This window comes from Sycon ciliatum, chromosome 5, assembly GCF_964019385.1.
Source record: "Sycon ciliatum chromosome 5, ocSycCili1.1, whole genome shotgun sequence".
NCBI lineage: Eukaryota > Metazoa > Porifera > Calcarea > Leucosolenida > Sycettidae > Sycon > Sycon ciliatum.
The window spans coordinates 26,596,526-26,616,627 of record NC_088647.1 but is presented as its reverse complement, the minus strand read 5'-3'; the positions used below and the strand labels follow the sequence as shown (position 1 = coordinate 26,616,627).

Here is a 20,102-nt window from a genome sequence, read left to right as displayed (position 1 = left end):
TCACGTGTTCGTGCCACATCTATTCTGTAACGTTTATATCTCGTACAACTACTTGAGCACATGCGAGGTTCGTTAAAACCAGTCTGCTTTCCGTGAACAATCCAGGGTCCAGGGGTCAGCGAACCCCATTTTGTGAGTGAGTGTTCATATCCCTGACACCAACGGACTCAACGCTTGCTCCATAGTGCTCCGTGTATTGAATTTGTATCGAACAATGAGCATTTGACTCGTGCAGAATCTACAGGGCATGCGAATAAATATCGAGACTATTTCAGGCTTTCGATCGATCGATCGAGAGAGAGAGAGAGAGAGAGAGAGAGAGAGGAGAGGGGGGGGGGGGGCGGGGGGGATACAATTCATGCTCAATGTACTTGGTTGGTTGGTATATTTTGTATTTTACTTCGCCAGAATGAACAGGCATTGCTGCCTTCTTGCCTGGACAAGTGGATTGTCCAAGCTCTCACAAAAAGACGAAGAAAGGAAAAGTAATAGTACCGGTACATGAGAGTGTGAAGCATGCAATCTTATAAGAGAAAATTCTATGAGAGTGTTACTCATGCATGATGAGAGAGGAGAGATAGATAGAGATAGATAGATAGATAGATAGATAGAGAGAGAGCGAGCAGAGAGAGAGAGAGAGGAGAGAGAGAGAGAGAGAGAGAGAGAGAGAGAGAGAGAGAGAGAGAGAGAGAGAGAGAGAGAGAGAGAGAGAGAGAGAGAGAGAGACAGAGACAGAGAGAGTACTTCAAGTATTTGAACACGATCCAGCAGATATAAGTGCCGACATGCAGAAGCAAGTACATGTACAATGTAGTTCGTTAGTGTGGCTGGTGTAGTACAGTGTAGTACAGTGTAGAATGATACTATGTACCTCTAACCTATCGCACTTGTCTAGGCGGTCTTGGTCTTGGTATGGTATGGTATTGATTTATTTGAATTCGGTATCTCAACAGTACAATGTACAACTTACTTGGGAAGATGCGAATGACATAGATACATAATTACATAAAAGTGGAGTAGGTGCTACAGTCTTTGTCTTCGGATATACATGTACATGTACCGCTACCGGTATCATAGTCTTCGCCGTCGTCGTCAATGTCAGGCGATGGTATCATTACATGTATATCGTCCACTTTTCTTTGCTAACATTTGGGCGCCGCAGCGCCCCACGAGGTACAGTGTAGCCTTGACAAAAGTTGGGAGTGCTCAATACTGTGCTACATTACAAGTATTAGTTACCGACGTTTGGTTTCCCTTGCAGGCTCCAGGCAGGTAACGCACACATCTGGTTTCCACACAACATCGTTCCCAAGTTGACCAGCTCATATACATTAACTTAAACAAGTACATGTACTCAATTCTTGCAACCATGTTGTTTTAGTTCTAAACATGTACATGTACACGATACGCACTCGTTGGTCGGCAGGTGGCGAAGCCTGCATAAGCCCACTATGTCGTACGTGTACATGTATATTATCATGTACATATCACCCCACCAGACAAGCCAGCTCGTCAGGAGGACGGTCCGTACAACGCCTCGGGGCAGGAGAGCCGTAGATCGTCGCTGTCTTAGCAGCACAGCAATTGTAGGTGCTCTATAACCACTGCCCCGGCCCGAAGAGGCGTAGTAGCTCACAAAGAGTTCCCGAGTCCAGTTGAGTAGGCGCGCGGGAGAGCGAGCAAGACGTCTTGTTCACTCTGCACTGTTAGGAAAGCGTTTGACCGATGTGATACTGGTACCCGCTGAGTACACGCAAGATACAAGTGAGGTTTGTACAGTTACTGCGCCTGCTGTGAATACTGGACAAGGAAGACAGTGCTCATTGATTGCGACTTGGACTTGCGAGTGCAGTGTCCAGTGAGGCAGCATGGCACAGTTCGGGCGGTATACGCCGACCCTCCTCATTGTATGCCTGATGGTGATATCCACACCCTTCTCGACCACTGCTTCGCCACTGCTTGAGTCCGGCAAACTGGCGGAATGGGCGAACGAGGCTGTGGTAGACGTTGACCAGGATAATGCGGACTCGCTGGAAGAAGTCAACGGCAACGATTTGAACCTGGAGTCCCTTCAAGACCGCCAAGAGTCTGTTGGTGACGAGGAGGCTGACACTGTCCAGGCTAGGAACGCAGAGGCTTTCAAACCCATCCAAGCTATGCTCAAGGGGACACTTAGAGGCATCTTGGAGATGCTGATGAAGAAGATCGATAAGCAGAAGCGTGATCCAAACAGCCAAGATAGTGTTGCTCAGGCGCTCAGTGACGTTTTCGCTGACTCTGATGAGGACTTCGCCGAAGACTCGCAAGACGAAGTACAACTACAAGAGAAAAGCGATGATGACTACGTCGATCTATTCGCGCAGATGCGCGACGCTCCCAAGACACCGGCCGCCGTGCCGAAGTTCAACCTGTCCAGTCTCTTCGGCGCTGTGGTGCCCGGCTTATTGCAACCCACGGGACAGAAGAGGTCTGCATCGGAGCAGTACAGCACCGAAGTACTGGAGGAGCTCATGCGCAGTGCGGGCGAGGCCCTACAGGACATGTTTGGCCTCTCCGATTCCGATGACGTCAGTGACGACAGCGATGAAGAGGAGAGCGTTGAAGATGACGTCACGGACGGATCATTCGACGAGAATGCGGCAGGCGGAGTGGATGGGGTTGGCCTGGGGGAGTACCAGCGGCGTGTGTGGAAGGGGATCGCCGACCAGGGAGCCGAGAAGGCAAGAAGGAAGACTTCACCTGGAACGATCAAGGGTCGATCACCAGAAGCTGATGCCGAATCATCCGCCCAGCCGGAGGACGATGCGCAGGCCTATTCAATGAGCAGTGACGTCACCTGGAACGCCAACAACAATGATGAGACCAATCTCGACAATCATCTGTGGCAAACGGCTACACAGGATGTCGATAATGACGTTGCAGTAGACTCAGCGAGCCAGCGTAGTCCCCTGTTTAAAGGTCTCAAGAGGAAGGCTAACAGAATAGCTAGAATCTTCAAAGGCAAGAAGAATCCGAAAGGCAAAGGAAAGAAGACAGCCAGGGCATTAGTCAGGGCAGCAGAATACCGGCGACGCCTTCAAGCAGTGGACGATGCCAGGCGGGCTCTCCAAGTCGCCACACTGCAGTCACAAGCAGCTATAGCGGCAAAGAACAGGGCGGCGCGGCGGATGCAGGCGGCGCAGCGCGAGGTCATCGTCAAGCAAGCTGCAGAGCGCATGGCCAGTTCGAGTATGGCCGCGGCGCAGAGTTTGGCGGCCGCAAGGCTGCAGTTCCTGAGGCGCAGCGCCGTCGACAGCCAGGCGGCAGATAGAGATAGCGCTACTCTCGAGCAAGATGATTTATGGGACGGGCTTGACACGGCCACTACCAACAGCGAGTCGGATTCTGACATGGCTACTCTCTTGGACAGCATAGAAGAGGCCGAGATGGACAATGACGACGAACGGGATATTGAGGATGCAGAGAGCTACGAGACCAGTGAGATGTCGATAGGCATGCGAGATCCAGGGATACGGGGGAGGAGAATCAACACGTCCGCCGTGGGAAAGCAGATCACCAAGGCCATGCTCAACGTCTTTGCAAACCATCTGCGTAGCCCCGGCGAAGACCAGGCTAGCGTGGGAGACATTGGCGATGTGGCTGCGAGCAGTGAAACGGACAGCAATGACCTAATCCAGACCATCAGGCAACTAACAGGTGCAGCTGTGGTGGCGGCGGAAGACACGATCGCCCTTGACGGTGACGCCGGGCGCATTTCGGCTGACGATGAAGAATTTGAAAACGCTGAGTACGCTTCTGAGGAGGAGGAGAAATACGAGTCCAGCGACCAAGAAACCGGCCAGAGAAGTCCAGGCTTCATGAAGAAGATGCGCAAGAAGATTGTGAAATCACTAGCTAAATCAGCAACCAAGTTAGCCAGCAAGGCACTCGTCAAGGCCGCGGTCAAGAAGTTTGCGGGTCGACGTGCTAGTGGCGACATCACTGCAGCAGAAGAGCTCGATAATGCAGACAGCGCCCTCAACGACGAGGATTTCGACAGCTTCGAGAGTGACCACAATTCTGCGGTAGATGACGAAGACAGCACGGCGTTCATAGAAGCGAACACCATGGGCGATCCCGGTTGGGCCAGCGCACAGGACAACGAGCAACAGGATGCGGACTTGGACAGGAGAGAGGCAGGGTTCTTCAAGAGCATATTTGCGTCCGCAGCGGAGGCCGCCACCAGGAAAGCGCAAAAGAAGGCCCTGAAAGCCCAGCAAAAGGCAATGGCCAAAGCTGCAGCTAAGGCCTACATGAAGGGCAAGGCCGGTTTCATGCCGCTGCCGATCATGGCAAAGCGCAGTGAACTGGTGAACGAAGACTCCGAACACACGGATAGTGCGGAGGCGAGCCACTATGATAGCACTATGGGTGACACGGGTCTCGCGGAGGACTACGAGGCCAATGATTTCGGCCCATTAAAACCAATCTGGAGAGCGCCTGTGCTGCCACGCGTCCCATCATTCTGGCAGCGGAGCCCTCGGCGGCACAGAGCCGGTCGCACGGCAATGCTCGGCGCAATTCTCAACATGGCTCGTATAACCGTTAACAATACCATCGACTATTGGCAGAAAAAGCTGGCTCCAACCAGCATGCCAGAGATCTTCCCAGCCATCAAGGAACTGCTGTATGGCCTCCTGAACACAGTCGTGCCTCAGAAGCGCGACGCTTCGCTGTCGTCAGCGGCCCAAGCACTGGCTGGGCAGGCCATGGACCACTTCGTGAATAGCCTTATGCTGCGCTTGCCGAGAAGACTTCGCCAGCAGTCCATCGTGCGCGATGTCACCCTGAACCTGAAGGCCATCCTGCGACAGGCGATCAAGACCCGGCCGTCGTCACGTGATCTAGCCGTCGCCATGCCAGTTCTCAGGTATCTCAATCACGTGGCATCCATGCAGGGAGCGGTAGGCATGGCCCGGCGGTCCCCTCTCTTGAACGGACCGCTGCTGAAGACACTTCTGCCGAGCCTAGTTGACGCCGTCAGTAAGCTGCCATTCATCAGAGACAACCCTTTGATCAAAATGTTTTTGCCGACGCTAAAGCAGTTCGTGCTGAACACCGTCAGCGGAAGTTCGAAACTGAAGCCGATCACGGGAAGGTCCGCCGGGCTCCTGTCTCCAGGCTTGTTAAAATCACTGTTGCCTGGTCTGTTGGACGCGTTTTCAAATCTACCCGTCATCAAGAACAATCCCATGGTGAAAACATTCCTTCCCATCATCAAGCAGTACATTATGAAGGCTGTTTCTGGCAAGGGCCGGCGTCGGCAGACTAGAGGTGTAGGCAGCAGCAGCAGCACGGGTAGACCGGTGTGGTCCCGCTATACAACGCCTAGAGCCCAGCGCTATCTCACACTGACAACAAACTACCTGCTGGGCGTGCTGCGCCAGACGCCAGGCGTGCGCTCCAACCTGTTCCTGCAGCGCTACATCGACGTGATGCGCCAGACTCTGAACGATGCCATCTTCAATACTAGCCAGAGCACTCCCGCATCCGAGCTGAGGCGTTCACGTATTGGCACCTTCGGCAAGGTGAGCAGTCCTGTCCGCTCGTACGACCCGTTCAAGTACCGTCGCTCGAGACGCAAGAGGCCCGGACACGTTCGTCGCTCACCAGGCCGCCCCTGGGTGCAGCGCAAGTTGATCGACATCTGCTGCAAGCGCGAGTTCATGGAGCGAATGGGACCGTGCGTCTCGCCGCGTGCCCCGCCGGATCACGCGCAAAACATGCTGAAGGGTGCGAACCACCTGGCCAACATCACGCACGATCTCCTGTCGTTCATGGCACGCACGCAGACGGTGGGCCGCCTGTGGCTGGGCGAGAAGGCAAAGCAGCTCTGTTGCAGCCCGCACCTTGGCATGGTCCTGACCACTGAGGACTGTCGCAAACGCGCCGTCTCGCGAGGCTAAATAGGGCAATGTAAGCCCTCCACAAAGCAAATGGAGAACCTGCACGCGCTCACGCACAAACCCATAACCTCTGATATGATTGTTCATTATCATGAGCATAATATCTTTCGTAGTTAGCCTGTTTTACTTAGCAGCAGTCCCGCTGCATAGCTGTTTTCATCATCAGTCACTTCATCCGCCGCATAACGTTATTCCCTGCACAGAATTTAGCAGAATGTACAATGTAGATTCATATTTTTTCAAATGTTTTCCAAGTCAACACTCAGCCTTACTGACGCATTTACCAATCATTCTTTCATCAGTCACGTGTTCGTGCCACATCTATTCTGTAACGTTACTCTTGTACAACTACTTCAGCACAAGCGAGGTTAGTTACACTTTGGAAAGCACTCCGCTTTCCGGGAACAATCCAGGGGCAGCGCACTCCATGTTGTGAGTGAGTGTTCATATCCCTGACACCAACGGACTCAAGGCTTGTTCCATAGTGCTCCGTGTATTGAATTTGGATCGAACAATGAGCATTTGACACGTGCAAAATCTACAGGCAGGCGAATAATTATCGAGACTATTTCGGGCTTTCGAGAGAGAGAGAGAGAGAGAGAGGGGGGGGGGGGGGGTAATACAATTCATGCTCTATGTACACTTCAATTATTTTAACACGATCCAGCCGATATCAGTGCCGACATGCAGAAGCAAGTACATGTACCGTATTATCTCTAATATAAGCACGGTCCTTTATTTTTTAATGTACTTTGAAGTACCTCCGCCCCGTGCTATTATTGGAGACGTTCCTTTATTGGTTACTGTTCCATTAATATTTCAACCTCATTTCAGAGGCTGGTTGCCGTGCCAAATTCCTGTCAGACAGACACATTTCAGGTTTTTTTTTTGCCGGTACAGATAATGAATTTACACAGTGTGCTTATAATGGAGACTGAGCACTTTACTTTTTGAATGCCGCCCCAAGGTGTTCGTTCTATTAATATTTTTGGAGATGTGCTAATATTGGAGACTGTGCTTATATTAGAGATACTACGGTACAATGTACTAGTAGTTCGTTAGTGTGGCTGGTGTAGTACAGTGTAGTACAGTGTAGAATGATACTATGTACCTCTAACCTAACGCACTTGTCTAGGTTGTTGTTGTTGTTGTTGTTTCTTTATTTTACTTCACCATATGAACAGGCAAGACTGCCTTCTCACCGGGGCTATTGGCCCACGGCTCTCACAATATGATGAAAATGTTTAAAATTTGTATGAAGAAGAAAGGAACGGAAAAGAAGATGAAATGAAAGGAAAGAAAAGAGTAGGTATTAATTTTATGAAGGGGGGGGGGGGGTATGAAATGGGTATTATCATAGTTGATGAGAGAAGTATGATATCCAATATTATTGTTCTATAGACTATTTAGTACGGGCATTTCATGAGAGTCATGCATGGGCAAGGCAGAATTTGGACTAGGATAGAGGACAAGAACATAATTGATGAGCATTTGTTCAGGAAGAGTCTGTGAAGAAGACATAGTAGGCACAACATCGGAGAGCTAGTTGAGGAGGGAGATAAGATCATGGCCAGACAGCAATGCTTGAAACGTGTGGCGTACGTCGCAAGCGCGAATATCAGCAGGGAGAGAGTTCCATGTGGTACTGCCAACGAAGGCGATTGAGCTACGGCCTGAGGGACCAGGTAGGAACGGCACTCTGAGCAGCTGGCTGACCTGACCACGCGTGACACAACTTCTGTCCACATCCGTGGCAATGAGGGAGTAGTAGGATTGGAACAGTGAGCTGGCTCTGCCATGAAGGCAGCGGAAGACGAAGAGAAGCAGACGTTGCACGTACAGCTGGTGGAGCTGAGGCATTGATAGTCTGGCAAATAGGGGAGCAGTGGGGGTCCTTCTGGGGAGTTGGAAGATGGCTCGTATGCCAGACTTAGCAATGCGTAGCAGTCGATGCAGCAGCAGTTTGGATAGAGCGGGAAAGAAACAGTTTGAGGCATAGCAGAGCACAGACTGGATCATACTCATGTACCAGGCCCGGCGGGCATTGAGTGAAAGGCACCGTCCATGGCGCCAGAGCTGCCCGATTGTAGTAGCAGTCTTGCTGGCAATAAAGTCCACTTGGGGCTTCCAGGACAGTTGGTCATCAAGCATGACACCGAGATACTTCGTGACTGGAGTAACATCAAGCACTGTGGTACCACACTTCACTTCAGATGGTCCGTCCAGACAACCACGGGGTCTCACAAACATAACTTGGGTTTTACTGGCATTTAATAGCAGACCAATGTTGTCCAAGTACTCAGCGAGTCGTGTTACAGCGTTAGAGAGAACAGAGCACACTAAATCAGGCTGATAGTCGGAGTAGTCCAGAGCCACATCATCAGCGAATTCCTGGTGGCATGCACTACCTGGTAGAACTGACGACATATCACTGGTGTACAGTACAAAAAGAAGAGGGCCCAGAACGCTGCCTTGAGGCACTCCTCGGGAGCATCCAACATATTGCGAAACTGAGTGTTCCACCCGTACACACTGCTGCCGCTCCGAGAGATAACTGAGGAACCATTCCAGTGGTGTGTCACAATGCCAAGGTCAAACAGCACTTGCACAAGCCTGGCATGCTGGACTCTATCAAATGCCTTCGATAGATCTACCATTACTACCCCGGTGTGTTTTCGTTCCGATTTGGCCAATTTCCAGCGGTTGGAGGCAAGGATAAGAGCATCTTCTGTTGAGTGATTTCTTCGGTATGCAAATTGACTTGAAGGTCACAAGGAGTGATCATCTAGGAAAGTTGTCAGCTGTTTCTTGACAAAGTGTTCCAGTATGCGAGAAACAATAGGCAGTAGCGAGACGGGCCGATAGTTACGAGCTGACAGTGGGTCGCCATTCTTATACAATGGGCTGATAAGAGAATGTTTGAAAGTTGATGGCACTATACCAGACGCAAGAGATAAGTTGACGATCTTCATCAGGTATGGGGAGAGGGTGTCCGAGCAACGTTTCAACACAATACCTGGGATTCCATCACTTCCGGTAGCTTTATGTGGATCCACACATTGCAAACGCTTAGCGACATCATACAACGACACAGGTTGGAAGGCTGTAAGGGCATCAGATTTCGTAGGGCCAACTGGCATCTGTAGGTGCGTAGGTCGACTGGGGTCATGAACAACATCTGCAAAGAAGTCGCCCAGCTGGTCAGCTGATACCTGGGGTACTCGGCGGGTCTTCTTTCGTCCGGTGACAGTGTTCATCACGGACCAAAGTTTTCTCTGATCAGACGTATAGCATTGATCCATAAAGTAAGCATTCTTCAACTGTCTATCTAGCTTTCTGGCCTTGGCACGTGCAGCTCGGTGCTCCTGCTGGAGTGCCTCGTTTGCTCTATCTTGCATTAGACGGCGGTGCAGTCTGTTTCGGTTCCGGACACACTCAACCAGCTCGCGAGTCAGCCAGGGACATGGACGCCGGTCTGCACGGCGGCGGGTGGTGATGGGTGCATGTTGGTCAAGGGTGGAGAGAATAGCATTGTTAAAGGAAGTTGTCATGGAGTCAACATCTTGATCATCGAAGCCGACAGACAGTATGCCATGTAAGTCAGTTTGAAAGCAGCCCCAGTCAATCTGATGGAGACTACGACCCGTGACAGTTGATGTTCCCTTACGAGCAGGTTTAGACGGAATCGGTAGATGAGCGAGTATGGCATAGTGATCACTTATATCGAGGTAAATTATTTCACATGTTCCACTTATAGCTGTTGTCGAGAGGAAAAGGTCGAGAATGGTCTGGGAATGTGCTGTCACTCGTGTTGCAGAGGATACGTAATTCTTCAGATCAAATCTCGTCAGAATATGCTGAAGAGGGTGGGCAGCATTACCAGGCATGCTGAAATCCACGTTAAAGTCACCAACGAGTACTGTGGAATGTTGCCGTCCTTGACAAGCTTGCTCAATATTATTCTCAAAACCATCCCAGTACGATACAGGTTTGTTTGGTGGGCGATATGTACACCCGAGAACAGTGGTTCGCCCATTACTTGTAATTTCGATCCACATCATCTCTAGCTCTGGACACTCCAGGTCCGTGCGCCTTCTGGCATGGACAGAATCATGACAGTACACAGCGACGCCTCCTCCATGTTGACGATAACGGTCCTTTCGGAACAGCTTGTAATTCGGAATCGAAATCTCGCCGTCGCTAATGCATGGCTTCAGCCAAGTTTCAGCCAGGCCGAGGACATGGATTCCACGCACAGCAAGGTACTGTTGCACTTCGCCGACTTTTCTCTGTAGACTACATATATTGAGAAAGGATACGGCAAGCATAGCCTGGCTCATGACTTGTGGTGAACGATTTCCCGCCGCTATCATTGGGAACTGAGTTCAGTGTCTGTGGACGCATCGTCAGTCGTCGTCCTGCCCTTGTCCTTGCTGACAGGAGTTTGGGTGGCCTTGGATTCTGGAGCATGAAACACCCAGCGACGACAGTATGCTCGACCCCGCCAGAAACCCTTAGAAAGCAGCACCGCAGCTGTGGGTGCGCTCACAGTGAGCCGAGCGAATGCGATCGACTTCTCAGGTTTCGCACTTTGTATTTGACACTTGTAGACGACAATAACAGCTGGGTTGTTGGCATTCCGTGTCACGTAGCCACGGAGTCGTTCTTCTGTCACTGTTGGTGACAGCCCTCCAACATACAGAACGACTTTCCTGCGGGGAGCACATACATCCTGCCACGGCTCCTCCGGAACAGGTGTTGTCGATGGGGATGTAGCTGCCGCTCTGGCAGCCTGGACCAGGTCTTCAATCTGCCGTGGCTCAGGTGGCCTTGGGTTTGCTGGGATTTCTGCAGCCGGCTGCTGCAGCAGTAAATTGCAGGGCTGTTTAGTCATGTCCACAGAGTTCTGAGTGACCACTGAGGCAAATGTTGGTGCATCCGGGACAGATTGCTGCTGCTCAGTGGCAGAAACTGGCTGACGACTGGACCGAGTCGCAGCATCACTGGGTGTAGGACTGACCACTGAGGCAAATGTTGGCGCATCCAGGACAGATTGCTGCTGCTCAGTGACAGAAACTGGCTGACGACTGGACTGAGTCGCAGCATCACTGGGTGTAGGACTGAGCTTGACCAGCAGCCTCTCTATGAGACGCTGGAGCTGGGGCTGCAATGCTGCCGTTACCTCCGCCACAACAGCATCTCGGAGATAGGAAATACACGATGGGAGGGCTTTCACGACCTCATCCCGCACAAGTTCCTGCAGCCGGGAATTTTCAAATTGAGAATTTTCTCCCAGCGGAGAATTTTCAAGCTGAGAGTCTTTTCTCAGGGATTCGAGGGATCCGGCACAGTCACTTGAGACAAACTCTGCAGCCTCCTCCGCTGAGAACAGCCTCTTGTTGGTCTTAGCGGAACCCTCGGGTGAGGAATCCATCGAGAGATCACCTCGGCCTCGTTTGTTGGAGCCACGCGGAAGGGAGCTCGATCTTCGTCTCGGTTTCTCCTTCGACATTTTTTGTTTTTGTGTTTTCTGGTATTGTCTCTTATCGCCGTTGATGGCGAACCTACCACCACTACACTGCCCTACCACTACTACTACTGCTGAGATATATCCACCTCCAGACCGGCCTGATGCCGACTGGGCTCTCCAGGAGCGAGAATCTACGAGCTGAAAAAAAGGTCGCGGATAATTCTCTGCTGAATGATTTAAAGTAGGTGGTCTTGGTCTTCGGATATACATGTACATGTACCGCTACCGGTATCATTCTCTTCGTCGCCGTCGCCATCGTGTTTGTTGTTGGCATCGCTGTAATGTTATAATTATTTTCAATTAAGGACACAGAGCAAAACTGGCGGTAGCGCCTTCTCATGTACATGTACATGTACACCGATCGCATTTTTTATATTGTCTGCTGAATGTTGAATGTCAGGCGATGGTATCATTACATGTATATCGTCCAGTTGCTTTACTAACATTTGGGTGCCGTAGCGCCCCACAAGGTACAGTGTATGCTTGTCAAAAGTTCGGAGTACTCAATGCTGTACTGCGTTACATCGCCTCTGGGAGATCCTTTCAAATAAAGATTATTACGAAAACAAACACAACCTCTCTATTATTACTAAAACAAAGTTTAAACACAACCTCTCTATTAATAGTTTTACAGATTATTATTTATTAATAGTACTATAAAAGGAGACCATACAGTACTGCTAGGCAAGTAATGTTCGCTCGGCGCAGCTCGGCGGAGCCCCACAGAGACCAAGACCGCAGTCTGTTCCTGATGTGCACAACGCTCATGATCAGCTCCAGTTACGCCTTGGCGGCGGATGGCACTCGCAAAATGGATCAGACGGTAGAACTAGTGCATATAGAATAAATCTCTGACCTTGAACACACTTACTTGTCTAGGCATGCAGCAGGGTAGTAAAACGAATAAAACGTGTCCAAATATCAACAAGACCTGCTCAGCAGAGGCAAGCCGGGCCTCTCGAGCCGAAGCCATCTGGACGACCTAAGAGAGTTTGCTGCGGATCGCAATGGATGGCGGCAGATAATCTGAAGGAGTCGCCACAACGGTCGGATATTGACATGCATAATGGACAGAGCTAGAGAACAACAGCGGAAGCATGTATAGCACGGCTGTGCATGTTGTACGCGCACCTGTGTTATTACAGTTATTAAACATCAACTTCAAAAGAGACGTTGTGACCATGTTAAAGACTCGTAAGTGACGCTACAGACGCAGTGGGATTCCGCAAAAGTGAAACCAAGAGTACGTACCGGTAGCCCCCCCCCACCCCATGAGTGTGCAACTCCTGCATGCAAGTACATGTACATGTACTCTGCTCAGTCTGCTGTCAAGTCGGGATTTCAAGTTGGCATTTTTTTATTTGATACAATTATCCTTGCGCCAGTGATTTACGACATTTGAAGTAAAAAAAGGGTAAATTATTGTGTCCGTTCCCGAATTGAAGGGAACTCACGGTGGCCGCTAACACCCGGTAAACCCTTACGCATCACTCGTTTTTAACCTGTTTGTACAGAATCAAAAGGGGCATTATCCACCACAGGTTCAGGATTATGTCTGTTAACTGCTCCCTCTACATAAAATTGTCATTTCATTCTGCTTGCAGGAGATCCCCTCGACAGGCCCAAAACCTTTGGGAAATCCTTAAACATAATAAAATACAAATACAAATCATGAAGCCTTTTTTCCGGGCAAAAGAAACACAATGGATGAAAATGCAATACAAATCATCTTGAAATGCAAACCCAGAAAACCAGAAAAGGGAAAGAAATGTAACCCAAAAGAAAAACAGTGTGTGATTAAGACTATGCATGGGATGTACTTGTAGCACGACTGTCATTGCTGTCATTGTCATCGTCGTTGACGTCATCGTTCTTTCCGTCGTTGTTGTTGATTAAAAGTCGGAAAACAAACGAGTGACAACGCCTTCTTTGATACGTATGTACTTGTATGTATATTTTATTTGAATTCGCAAGTAGACGCGGGCTACAAGCCCAATTACATGGAAGCGAATGTGATAATGGGGTTATTAAGAAAAAGGATGCAGGAAGGATCGAATTGGTACAGTGAACATGTACATGTATAATACGAAACAATGGGAAAGGTGAGGAAGGAACAAATTAACAACAAGACAAGAGAGTGGTAAACTAACCACAAGCATTTGTCCACGAAGTCTCGTCCGGCAAGAGCTTGCAACAAAACGGTTGCCACGTTCCTCGTTTCGGTTGTGAGCTCGACCACACCATTCTTGGCTTTAGTGCTTTTTTAAAACCAAAGAAAGTGCAGCACCTCTTTGACCTATTCGCGGGTTCTCTGCAAGCGATCATATCTTGGACGCTAAACACGCATTTGCGGGAAGGTTTAGGCTTACAGGTTGGAGGCAGGTTCCTGATTGGACCGAACTGGTTCACAGCAGGACATGGCCCGTAAGCGCGAACTGCGTCCGAGCAGCAGGTTCTGTGGAACAGGTTACTACTGTGCACTGTGCACAGATTGCCTCACCATGGCAAATCGACCGGGTCGCCGGTACTTGTGTGTATGCTGAGCCATGGCAAATCGACCGGGTAGCCGGTACTTGTGTGTATGCTGAGCCATGGCAAATCGACCGGGTAGCCGGTACTTGTGTGTATGCTGAGCCATGGCAAATCGACCGGGTAGCCGGTACTTGTGTGTATGCTGAGCCATGGCAAATCGACCGGGTAGCCGGTACTTGTGTGTATGCTGAGCCATGGCAAATCGACCGGGTAGCCGGTACTTGTGTGTATGCTGAGCCATGGCAAATCGACCGGGTAGCCGGTACTTGTGTGTATGCTGAGCCATGGCAAATCGACCGGGTAGCCGGTACTTGTGTGTATGCTGAGCCATGGCAAATCGACCGGGTAGCCGGTACTTGTGTGTATGCTGAGCCATGGCAAATCGACCGGGTAGCCGGTACTTGTGTGTATGCTGAGCCATGGCAAATCGACCGGGTAGCCGGTACTTGTGTGTATGCTGAGCCATGGCAAATCGACCGGGTAGCCGGTACTTGTGTGTATGCTGAGCCATGGCAAATCGACCGGGTAGCCGGTACTTGTGTGTATGCTGAGCCATGGCAAATCGACCGGGTAGCCGGTACTTGTGTGTATGCTGAGCCATGGCAAATCGACCGGGTAGCCGGTACTTGTGTGTATGCTGAGCCATGGCAAATCGACCGGGTAGCCGGTACTTGTGTGTATGCTGAGCCATGGCAAATCGACCGGGTAGCCGGTACTTGTGTGTATGCTGAGCCATGGCAAATCGACCGGGTAGCCGGTACTTGTGTGTATGCTGAGCCATGGCAAATCGACCGGGTAGCCGGTACTTGTGTGTATGCTGAGCCATGGCAAATCGACCGGGTAGCCGGTACTTGTGTGTATGCTGAGCATTATTCTCCGATAATGATCGGACGGACAGGCGATCCCTGTGAGTGTGCGGTGAGCCCTGACGCCGAGCATTTCGTTCAGCTGCAAGCGATATGCCATCTGCGGTTCGCTCCAAAACGACACCATCGTCTATGATGCGATTCTCCACGGGTCCCCGGACAGAATCGCCAAATTCCAACGTTTCTAGGTTGTTATTGCGCTCTTGCTGTCTTCCTGTGTCCCTCCCAATCACTTCTCCAAGTACGAGGTGGATTTCAATGCCGACGACAAGCACTAGAAAAGAAATCCGATGCGACGACGATGTACCCCGGGCAAGCATTGTGCTGCGGAATCGCTGGTGTGTGGATACCGTGTGGGTGACTTCGAGCAGTCCGTATTAATCAATCTGCTAATAACACTGGTCAGATATGGCTGTACATCCAAATCAGGGCAAGAAGGGAACAAGGAGGTTTTATAGGCAACGCTACTGAACTAAGTAATACTTCAACAGCAACAACTCTCCCCGGGCGCAGGTAGGAGCGGAGCGGCAGTCATGCATTGCTGAGTACAGTGGTCGAGTGGACATTACTCGTGTCCTCTGTCTCTCTGGTTGTCCTCCATGCATGAACTATCTGTTCAGAGGGTTTGGAGTCATGTGACAAGAGCGGGTATACACTTCCTCCCGAAATCGCAGCACGTCTGGTTCCGGGCTGGGCAGGCCAGGGATGCGCGAGCGGATGTTCTACGTCTGATTGTGATAATTATTTAAATATTAAAGCAGCTGGCGTGCAGTCCCTGGCAAAGGACGTTCACAGATCACAACACACCACACCAGTACATCCGAATGCACTGTCCTGTTGACAAAATTTACAACAACATGATACAGCCATGTCATTGTTAATTTTTGAAATGCATGCGTTCAACAGGACAGTGCGAAACACTGTACAAGTACATATTGTATATACCCCATCGAAACAGTCACATACATTTGATGTTTGTTACATGTATGACCAAAAAAGCATACTGTAGTCTGTATTTGGCACCCTGGACTTGAATGCCCTCGACGCCTTGGCATGGTGAGAGTCAGGGAGTATAGTGAAGTACAGTGAACAAATCCGCATTACCACCGACTTACACCTGTGTGGAGAAACACAACTAGCTGAGGAAGTTTCGCTTGTGCCAGGCCACTACAATCAGCGAGTAGTAACTACACTGCTGGCAACTGAAATCCGACCTCCTGACCAGTGCGCTCACATCGCAAAGACCCGAAATAGAGGCCGCTAGAAAGTGAACGCGCCGCCCAGGGGGTCGGATTTCAGTTGTCAGCACTGTACATGTACAGTGCATATCGGTTATAGTGTGGTCGTATACAAGAATAGTTATACTGCTTACAAGAATGAACACTCATTTTTTCATAATCATAACACATATTTTATGTGTATATTTATTCTTACAAGCAGTATTATCGCATAGTAGAATATATCGGCCCTAAGAATGGATTTTGTGTAGCAAAATATGCCAGATTAGTGCAAAGTGTATCGCCTGTAGTAATAACATCTGTGCTCTGTGCATGCTTAATACAATGATATTGAACACAAAAAGAGAGTTATGTCCAAGGGAGCATTGGAGAATCACTTTTCTGTCCAGTCGGACTCTTTCTTCCGACTTCTCTCGTATCCGCTGCTCCGCAGTCGCCTAGCACGACCGCGAGTCTGATTGATCCGTGTGTATCATGTGTACGTGTCCACATGCCAAACGTGCGCGCATATATATATTATCATGTATTTGTACAGTATATGTATGATATGTCACACGTGCATATGATATGTCACACGTGATTTATCGTGTGTAAGAAATATCGGCAATAAGAATCAAATGTCGTTTTTCAAACACCCACGCTATAAGTATAACCGATACCTACTGTACATAATATAGCACAGTGAGCAGTCTCTGGTGTGAATGTTGCTGGGAGTGCACTTTTTTTTATTTATTTTTTACTAGAGCCACGTAAACCCGTCATGTGTGAGCCATGAATAAGGGGAGTGGTGGCGTGGTCTGGGATGCTCTGCCGACCTTGGGTCTCGGCTTGATCACAACCAGGCGCGCGATGTGATGTAATCAGAACTGGTACATTAAGTCGTTACCCACCACAACCTAACTCATCTAATTCCTTTGCTCGACTGAATTTTATGATGGCAACTGCACAGTCTACATTGTATCTGCTATACATGTACATGTACATTGCATGTTGGTGAATGTGTCGTGTAGAGGTACGGAGAGTATTGCACAACACCCAGTAGAGGAGGGGCTGCTACGTAGGCAAATTCGCATGCATGGTCAGCAGTAACTGTCATAACTTTTCTGATCGTTCTCATGCTAAATCGCCTATTACAAGTTAGTGACAATAAAGGAGTTGAGGTGAAGGGCTAAGTAGAGCAAGCAGTGGCAGAACTATTCTACCAGCAGGTGCATGACCAAAAACGATTCACCTTGAGGCACATGTATTTTGGTACTAATAGTCGTTGCGTTAACTTCAAATATCTTAATTGAATAGGGATCGCTTGTCACCACCTCAATTCAGGAGTAGCGTTCACTGAGAAAACACACTTTCAGTGGGTTTGAAGCACATGACATGCTCCCGCATTTTATAAATGAAATAGACGAGGCCCAAAACACGAACACTTTCATCAGGTGTTCAATGTGAAAGAGTGCATCTCCAATCGACCAACGAAAAGGAAAAGGACAGAATCGTTCACTAGAACAAAACTGCAGCTAGAATTCTAGATCAAAATCATTTCCAACACGTTCTCACCTATCCGCAGACACCAGCCTGGAGAGGCCACATCAGCTAAGTTCCAGCTCAGTTGTAGTTAAAGTGTATTAAATTTTTTGTTGTGGCGATACTTTCGTACAGAATGTGTGCAGGATAGCGGAAGGTAGTCGGCAATATTTAAAAGAAGATGCGCAAAGTATGTAGAGGAATCAGCATAGAGTTTGCAATTGTGCAACAGACGCTAAAAAATAACGCTTTTGGTGGTAGTAAATAATGAATAGTCAGTCAGATCCTTCAGAAGTTTACTAATTTGATCTTACAAGGGGCGCAGAGATCGGGCAATATTGAGGCAGATCCGCTGGAAGCTGCAGCATAATTGACGTACGAGGCCGCACACATTTTCCTCGCCGGCACCACTTCCCATAGGTCCATCAGTACCTGAACCCTGGCCGTCCGGAGGACCACCAGCTGGCGGCCCACCCGCTCCGGATCCTGCCATGCCCGGTCCATCCTGACCTGGGCCCTGTTGTCCTGGACCTTCTTGGCCGGATCCACCTTGTGGGCCGCCTGAACCACCTGGGCCACCTGGGCCACCTGAACCACCTGGACCACCTGAACCACCTGGACCACCTGGACCACCTGGACCACCTGGACCACCTGGACCAGCTGCTCTAAAAGCTTCCTGGATGCAGTTGCGGATATCTTGAATGGATACGGCACTGTGATCAACCATTGCCATTGGTGCAGGGTTGACAGGGCAATTCAGTACTCTGGCTAGTGGGTTAGGCCTTGGTGAGTTGTTCTTGCCCCCGGGGCGACCACCTCGTCGTCCTCCACCCTGCTGTGGCCCTGCACCTCCTGGTCGTCCGCCACCTCGCTGTGGGCCTTTGCCGCTTGGTCGTCCTCCTCCGCGTTGTGGGCCTGCACTTCCTGGTCGTCGTTGTGGGCCTGGTTTGCCGCCTGGTCGGCCACCAGCCTGCTGTGGCCCAGCACTGCCCGGTCGCCCGCCACCACGCTGTGGGCCTTCACCTCCCTGTCGTCCACCACCACGCTGAGGCCCCTTACCACCTGGTCGTCCACCATCCCGTCGATCACTGTTGTCATTATCTCCCTGTCCTTCAGCAGGCTGGCTTCTAGCTGGTGCACCGCCTTGACCACCACCACCGTTCTCATTATCACGGTCATTATCATTATCCCTATCGCCGCCGCGACCAGGAGAGCCGCGGCCGCGACCTGGAGAGCCGCCGCCGCCTCCTTTTCCACTTCCAGCTGTTCCCGGCCTTCCACTGGGCGACGAACCACCTCCACCGCGGCCCCTGCCACCTCCGCGGCCACGCTGTGCGGAGCTGATGGCTGCCAGAGCCAGGAGAACTAGGATGCACAACAATGCTCCCTTCATGACTACAGTTCGTAGTGCTAGTAAAAATAATACTTATCAAGAAAATAGGGGAGCCAGAGCAGCCCTTTGCGTCGTCTCCCTGGCAAGAGGTGTGCTGCAACTGGCGAACGTCGGCCGCTTTTATTCCGCTTTTGGCGGTGTTAGTAACTGCATGGTGAATAGGGAAACGTGTGAAGTCACCGTGGTCGCATCGAATGCTGCCGTACAAGCTCGATATCCATCGCACTAGCGGACGAGGGACACTTTCGTGAGTGGTACGAGCTGATGGAGAACTTCGTGACTGTCTCGAATACAACGTACAGCAAGGACGAGAGGAGTTAAAGGCATGTGCGAGGTCCGACCTGGGTTGTCAAACAACCATATGCCACAGCATAGGGCAATGACACTATGTACCATGCAGTGGAGCTGAGTGGCAATTGGCGTTTTGAATATCCGTACGGAGTGACTTTGCAGCTTTCAAGTGCGCGAACATCCTCTACCTCTTCAAGAATGAACAGGACAGCATAAGCAAGGGATATCGCCATGCATATCCTGTAGTTTGCCCTTTACATGATATAAGCCACATACTTCAAATACATGTTGTAATGTATGTGTGCATTGCAGTGATGTATCCCTCTTGAAGTCTTCGCTTTGCTTTGTTGGCAGAAAAGGAAGTGTCGATTAGCCTTGGACGGCTTCCACCGGTGTCACCGCCCGGGATTTCAGCGACGGCGTGTTGTACGCCCCCCCCCCCACCCCTACCATGTACCAGGGAGTAGTCCTGATATTGAGCTTACGTTGCACGCGTATTGCACGGGATAACTGATAGGAACATTCTGACCCACTTCATTATTAGTAGGTGCACATTATCAAGCATGAAGTACCAGCTGTAGTGGCCTGTACATGTGATGCGGGACTCGACTTCGGGATGAGGCATGTAGTGCTGGTCATGTGGTCATCAGTCGTGATCTATAATGATTGATTACCCCACTTCTCATCTGGCAGCTGCGACTTTGCTCAGCAAATGCTGCTCTAAGGAAGCCCTGTCCTAGATCCTTAATATGTGCATCTCCGTACCACGCGCCGGGCACTAGAGCA

At 50.2% G+C, this 20,102-nt stretch overlaps 1 protein-coding gene across 1 annotated transcript; it reads right to left on the bottom strand.

The window, feature by feature from the left end:
- Nucleotides 1-17,466: 17,466 nt before the first annotated feature.
- Nucleotides 17,467-19,406, bottom strand: LOC135816701 (S-antigen protein-like). Its single transcript, XM_065329827.1, has one exon. The coding sequence runs from the start codon at nt 19,023-19,025 to the stop codon at nt 17,943-17,945; it is 1,083 nt and encodes a 360-aa protein (XP_065185899.1). The 5' UTR covers nt 19,026-19,406; the 3' UTR covers nt 17,467-17,942.
- Nucleotides 19,407-20,102: the final 696 nt, after the last annotated feature.